General features: G+C 41.9%; 1 protein-coding gene across 3 annotated transcripts in view; it reads right to left on the minus strand.

Moving 5' to 3' along the window:
• The window catches only part of si:dkey-157g16.6 (AAA and Vps4_C domain-containing protein), a 30,541-nt gene extending 23,765 nt beyond the window's left edge, over window positions 1-6,776 (minus strand). The window contains exons 1-2 of one of the 3 annotated variants that reach the window (XM_036946814.1): window positions 6,616-6,776; window positions 2,688-2,847 (exon numbers count right to left, since the gene is read on the minus strand). Coding sequence is in view for 2 of the 3 variants with exons in the window: in XM_021565801.2 (XP_021421476.1) it covers window positions 2,688-2,712 (25 nt within the window). In the remaining variant the exon portion in view is untranslated. Of the gene's footprint in view, window positions 1-2,687; window positions 2,871-6,615 lie in introns of all 3 variants that reach the window. The other 2 variants (XM_021565801.2, XM_021565803.2) reach the window with 2 other exon arrangements.
• Between the last annotated feature and the right edge of the window lie 724 nt (window positions 6,777-7,500).

Genomic DNA, 7,500 nt, shown 5'->3' on the forward strand with positions numbered 1-7,500 from the left:
AGGACCGGATGGAACTCAGTTAATAAAAGTTCTGACATCAGTAAGAACATGATCTACCAACTGAACTACCACGTCATAAAATATGATTACACATAAGATATTCTATTAAGTCAGTTAGGGGCAGCAACTGCAAAACATTTCTTTTTTCATATAACAATAAGGTCAGACCTTTATTAGTGATCTGGCAACATTTCTGACTTCTGGTAACGTCAGGACATTACCAGAAGTCTCAGCCACTGTCTGTCACCAAGGGAGTACCCCAAGGCTCGATCCTAGACCCCACGATCTTCTCAATTTACATCAACAACATCAACATAGCTCAAGCAGTAGGAAGCTCTCTTATCCATTTATAAGCAGATGATAGTCTTATACTCAGCTGGTCCCTCCCAAGATTTAGTGTATTCTTAGTGTTCAACAAGCTTTCTCTGCCCTTAACACTGTTCTGAACACCTCCAAAACAAAAGTAATGTGGTTCGGTAAGAAAAATGCCCCTCTCCCCACTGGTGTGATTACGATCTCTGAGGGTTTAGAGCTTGAGGTAGTCACCTCATACAAGTACCTGGGAGTATGGCTAGATGGTACACTGACCTTCTCTCAGCACTTATCCAAGCTGCAGGCTAAGTTAAATCTAGACTTCCTCTATCTTAATCACTCCTCTTTCACCCCAACTGCCAAACTAACCTTGATTCAGATGACCATCCTACCCATGCTAGATTTCAGAGACGTAATATATAGATCGGCAGGTAAGGGTGCCTCTTGAGTGGCTAGACGTTCTTTACCATTCGGCCATCAGATTTGCCACCAGTTTTCCTTATAGGACACATCACTGCACTCTGTAAACTGGTCATCTCTGTATACCCAGCGCAAGACCAACTGGTTGATGCTTATTTATAAAAACCTTTTATGCCTCACTCCCCCCTATCTGAGATATCTACTGCTGCCCTCATCCTCCACATACAACACCATTTCTGCCAGTCACATCCTGTTAAATAGCTAGCAGACAATTACATTTAAAGAAAGAACAAGAAACTGAATTTCACAACAAATACTTTAGTTTCTCTAATTGCAAAGTTTGTCCAGGTTAAATTCCAATCAGCACACTCCCACAAACACCACAATAAATACTACCACTCCTCAACATACTCCAGATTGCTAGAAAAAGGATTTATTCCAAGCTATTATGAAGTAATACTTTTTAAATTGGCCATTTTGTTCGATTTCGACCTCTTTTCTTGTAACTGTCATGCCAATAAAGCTCCTTTGAGTCGAGTTAAAGAGCAGGGAGAAAAGGAGCTCTTGAAATGCAGAGAGAAGCAGCGGCCCCATGCTGGCAGCCAAACAATGCTTTTGTGGAGAGACAGAGAGGCAGAGAGGCGGAAGAGTAGAGAGGGAGAGAGCGAGGGAGAGCGGTAGAGAGGAGGAGAGGCAGAGAGGCAGAGAGGCGGAAGAGTAGACAGGGAGAGAGAGAGGGAGAGCAGTAGAGAGGAGGAGAGGCAGAGAGGAAGAGAGGCGGAAGAGTAGAGAGGGAGAGAGCGAGGGCGAGCGGTAGAGAGGAGCAGAGACAGAGAGTCAGAGAGGCGGAAGAGTAGAGAGGGATAGCGGTAGAGAGGAGGAGAGGCAGGGAGGAAGAGAAAGAGAGAGAGACTATTTGCACATCGTTATAACACTGTACATGGCCATAATATGACATTTGAAACGCCTCTATTCCTTTGACACTTTTATGAGTGTAATGTTATCTGTTCATTTTTTATTGTTTATTTTACTATTGTTTATCTATTTCTCTTGCTTTGGCAAGGGAAACATATGTTTCCCATGCCAATAAAGCCATTTGAATTGAACTGAGAGGCAGAGATGTAAAGGGGAAGGGAAACAGAGAGTGAGAGAACAGAGGCAGAGGGAGAGAGAGAGAGAGAGAGAGAGAGAGAGAGAGAGAGAGAGAAACAGAGAGAGAGAGAGAGAGAGAGAGAGAGAAACAGAGAGGGAGAGAGGGAGAGATTAAGGAAAGCTTTGACTATGTACATATTCAGTGAGCATAGCTTTGCTATTGAGAGAGGCCGCCGTAGGCAGACCTGGCTCTCGAGAGACAAGTTATGCGCCCACTGCCCACAAAATGAGGTGGAAACTGAGCTGCACTTTCCTAACCTCCTGCCAAATGGACACGTCAGTCATCAAGTCAGCGTTAAAGGGAAAGAGAGGGAAGGGGAAGAGAGAGGGAGAGGGGGAGGCAGCAGTGACCACTGTGGTAGCCTAAACTCCGAACCAGAGGAGGACTGACTGAGGTTTGTGAAATGACACTGTCAGAACCACAGGGTTTCTGCTGCTCAAGCCATCCCCACTGTAACCTCTTCTCTCTCTTCCTCTTTCCTTTCCTTATTTTCCTCATTGTGATGGAACGTTAAGACAGGGCCAATGTTCGACCGTGGCCAGGAAAGTAACACTGAGTGCATTCAGAGTGCACTAGAAGGTACAGGCAGCTGCTGGAGCCAACAAACTCAAACCCTTTCATAACTAGCTTCCTCTTCTGTTTACAATTACTGTACAGAGTGAAAACCATACCCTTAGATTGTTTGAGAACACCTGAGAATTCAAAATCTGCTCAGGTGGCAATGTAGTGTACTTACTACTGATATGTATCACGAAAAGCAGTGTACTTACTACAATATAGGTGATAAGTGTAGGGTACTTACTATAGGGGACAATAGGACTCAGCATTCTGTGGAGCTGGTCTCAGTTAGGAGGAGAGTGGGACTGTGAGAGAATTGCAGGAGCCAGGTCGAGGTTAGCGTCTGTCCGCCTGTAGTCCATCACTGGGGTTGGCTGCTGGTACTGACACTACTACACCCAGCCCTGGAGAAGGAGAGGAGAGACAGCTACAGACCAGTTACAGCTGCACAATGTCTCTGTACGAACATGCACACACATGCACAAATGTACGCGAGCAAGCACGAGACCAATTAAAAAGCTAAACACACAACATAAGTTGAAAAATTCCTTCACAAGCAAAAGACAAAACTAGCAGCCTACAAGTCGAAGAAAAACCCAAACACACACGTGCACACTCCCACAGGCTGTCTCCCAAATTGAGGCACACACACGCACGCATGCATGCACACACACACACACACACACACACACACACACACACACACACACACACACACACACACACACACACACACACACACACACACACACACACACACACACACACACACAAGGTATTCATTAGACAGAGACAGGCAGGAAGGGAAACAGAGCATTAAGCTGATTGTGAGGCTGTGGCCATAGCTTTAAAGAGGGATTTCTTAATCTGACTGCCTCACAGAAAGACCCAGAATACCACTCCTCTCTGTGCATTAGCTGAGACCAGTTGAGGCTGAGATGCACAAAACTGCTCTGTTGCTCTGTAGGTTAGCTAGGGCTGTAAAGATTGCATTTCTAATGAGCCTAAACACATTTATGGCAGTAGAATTAGTCCAAATGATGAGGAGAAACAACGGTTCCTACAACAACGTTTGACTGACAGCACATGTTCGATTTTAACTGACTTGTTTCACAGATTTTGGATATACTTTTGATACAAAATGAAAGACAACTCACAATGCTGCTATGTTCTAAGAGTACTCAAAAATACAATCCCCCAAATGTATAAAACACATAAAACATTTGAAGACAGACATTTTAATTTGTTGCTCTTTTTTTTTTTTTTTTTACCTTTTTTTTTACCTTTAAAAAAGGGAAGTAATGTATCCAGAAGAATTGTATTTGAATCCTGTTATTTATATCTTTATTGTTTCAATATGACTTTAGCTTCTCTAACAGCCCCAGGACAATATCAGGTCACAGAGAATTAAACAGATAATACAATGCCTTCAGAAAGTATTCACACCACTTTACTTTTGACACTTTTTGCTGTGTTACAGCCTAAATTTAAAATGGATTAAATGTAGGTTTTGTGTCACTAATCTACACACAAAACCCTATAATGTCAAAGAGGAATTTTGTTTGTAATTATTTTTGGAAATGAATCAAAAATAAAAAAGCTGAAATGTCTTTAGTCAATAAGTATTCAACCCAGTTGCTATGGCAAGCCTAAATAAGTTCAGGGGTAAAAATGTGCTTAACAAATCACATAATAAGTTGTATGGACTCATTCTGTGTTCATTAATAGTGGTTAACATGATTTTTGGACGACTACACATCTCTGTACCCCACACACTCAAAGTAAGGTCCCTCAATTGAGTCGTTAACTTCAAGCACAGATTCAACCACAAAGACCAGGGAGATTTTTCAATGCCTCACAAAGAAGAACACTTATTGGTAGATGTGTAAGAATTCGAAAAGCAGTCGCTGAATAACCCTTTGAGGATGGTGCAGTTATTAATTAGGCTGTGGAGGATCAATCAATACACCCAGTCACTACAAAGATGCAGGCATCCTTCCTAACTCAGTTGCCGGAGAGGAAGGAAACTGCTCAGGGATTTCACCATGAGGACATTGGTGATTTTATAACAGTTACAGTGTTGAATGGTTGTGACCTAAAACACAAGGCCAAATCTACAGTGGAGCTGCTTACCAAGACAACATTGAATGTTCCTGAGTGGCCTAGTTACAGTTTTGACTTAAATCGGCATGAATATCTAGGGCAAGGCTGTCTAGCAATAGAGCCCCTCACTGGATGTGCCATAACACCCATAACACCTAGTGGTCAAACAGGGAAATGGTTCCAATCGTTTTTCCACCATTCATTTTTTCCCATAGGGAATTTTAGAAACACTTATAATAAGGGCTGTGTTTCTTGTAGGTTTAACCTGGTGTGACATTTTGATTACCATGTAAATCTCTCTCGGACAAGGTGACTTTTATCAATATATTAGGCTCTATTTACTCTCAGATTATAAAATGCTAATTGGCATCAAAGTAGACATCATGCAAGACTACAAATCCCTGCAAGCCATCTCTAGCTGACACCTTTACTAACAGGTATTGTGTCAATTTAAAACTTGCACAAGGACAGTTCACAGAATTGCCAATTTATGAATTACTACATTTAGCTAACATTAGATAGTTAACCCAGAGGTTCTTACCGTTGTCTCGATTCGGCACTCTTGTCCAGATCATCATGGCATTTGTAGTTCTTTATGACAGCCACGTTAGCAACTAATTATCGTTCCATTTTGCAGGGGGGTAAATACAGGCAAACATCTTGATAAAAGTAATCTTGTCCTAGAGAGATTTACACTGTTATCAAAACGTCACGCCATGGTAAGCCTGCACGAAACACTGCCCTTATTTTAAGTGTTTCTATAATCCCCTATGGGAAAAATGAATGGTGGAAAAACGATTGGAACCATTTCCTTGTTTGACCACAAGGTTTTACGGGTATTTTGACTCATACTATGGTACTCTATGATCAACAACCAACTTGACAGAGTTTGAAGAATTTTAAAAAGAATAATGGGAAAATATTGTACAATCCAGGGTGCAAAACTCTCAAAGACTTACCCAAAATTACTCACATCTGTAATCAATTGCCAAAGGTGTTTTTGAACATGTATTGTCTCCGGGGGTGAATAGCCTTCTAATCAAGATATATTAATGGTTTATTTTTCATAATTTTTTTAAATAAATGTTTCTTCCACTTTTACATTCAGAGTAATTTTGTGTGGATATCGGGGGAAAAAATGACAATTCAATCCCACTTTGTAACACAACAAAATGTGAAAAAGTGTGAATACATTCTGAAGGCCCTGTACATAATCACGCCAAACACCCTATGTCAGGTCTCAAACATTGCACATATTTGAAGGACTTGGATCTCAAAACCTAATTCACACATTCCACAGACTATTTCAAAGCAGCTAGAAGATACTAGGCTAAATATAGAAAAATGTCTGTTGACAGTCAGAATTAACATACCCAATTTTATATTACAGTCATGCTAAACCAATTTTTTTAACAACTTAAAAATACAACATTCCATGAATATCCAAAATCTGTACAAATGTGGATTTCAGCATGTTTCATGAATCCAATGAAGAGCATGAAACTCTACGCACAACAGTAAAACAATTACCATCCAATCATATGGAAGTTAATATTATGCAATAACCACAATATGGCACAACTATCCCTAACCTACAGGCTACACAAGAGTTATTCCTTAAGTGGGTTTAACTGATTTCACTTCTCCTGGCACACACATCTCTAAATTTGCTTTTTTCCCCACACATAGACTAATTTCTAAAAGCAGACAATTGCTTTGCACGGTTCTATAAATAGTATTCAAATCTATAAACAGTGCAGGCAATGACAAAGAATTATAGAAAGAGATATAGAGAGGTAAGAGAGAGGGCAGAGAAACACACAGGGTCTAAGCAGACGGACAGATAGACAGAAGATCAGGAGGTGTTGAGGTTGGGGGATGTACATAGTGGCCAGTGGCCAAAGACAAGTCAACACTTTCTTCACTTCACTCATTTACAACTCTAGAGATAGGGCCAAGTCAAACACACAGACAGCAGCCGCCACCTACCACACTACAGTATAAACACAACACAGTGCAGCCACGACACTACAACACACTGAGACAGAGGAGAGAGAAGCTGTTCTTACCTATTCATGCCAGCATGTACTCTTTCTAGCAGATCTTAATCAGCAGTTAGATAATCCTGTGGAGCAGAGAGCAGAGAGCAGAGTGTGTGTTCACTGCTAGGCTTTTTTTCCACAACTCAACTCTCTCTCTCTCTCTCGCTCTCGCTCTCGCCCTCGCTCTCGCTCTCACTCTTTCTTTCTCTCTCTCTCTCTCTCTCTCTCTCTCTCTCTCTCTCTCTCTCTCGCTCTCTCTCTCTCTCTCTCTCTCTCTCTCTCTCTCTCTCTCTCTCTGCCAGTGACAACAGAGTGCACACACAATTCCCCTCCCCCATTGCTCCCATCCCCCTCTCCCCTCTCCCCTCTCCCCTCCCTCCCTCCTTCCCTCCCTCCCTCCCTCCCTCTCTCTCTCTCTCTCTTTATGTTAAAAGTATTTAGGCAGGGCAAGAGAGAATGAGAGGGGGCAGAAGGGAAAGGGGAGTTGACCAATCATGCTTGAGAGAGAGGGCTTGTATTCTATAGCCTTTATCCCATATAGAGAATGAGAGTGAGAGAGAGAAGGATAGAAGAAGAGAAGAGGAGATGAATGAGTATTGGAGGGAAATGACCAGATTGAGTTTGGCCCCATGAGAATTAGTTAGGGGTACACACTCAGAAAAAAAGGTGCCATCTAGAACCTAAAAGGGTTCTTTGGCTGTCAACATAGGAGAACCATTTGAATAACCCTTTTTGGTTCCAGGTAGAACCCTTTTGGTTCTGGGTAGAACCCTTTTGATTCCAGGTAGAACCTTTTTGGGTTTCAGATAGGATCTCTTCTACATGGAACAAAAAGGGTTCTCCCTGGAATCAAAAAGGGTTCTCCTATGGGGATAGCCCAAGAACCCTTTTGGAACCCTTTCTTTCTAAGTG

Source organism: Oncorhynchus mykiss, chromosome 16 (assembly GCF_013265735.2).
Source record: "Oncorhynchus mykiss isolate Arlee chromosome 16, USDA_OmykA_1.1, whole genome shotgun sequence".
Classification (NCBI taxonomy): domain Eukaryota; kingdom Metazoa; phylum Chordata; class Actinopteri; order Salmoniformes; family Salmonidae; genus Oncorhynchus; species Oncorhynchus mykiss.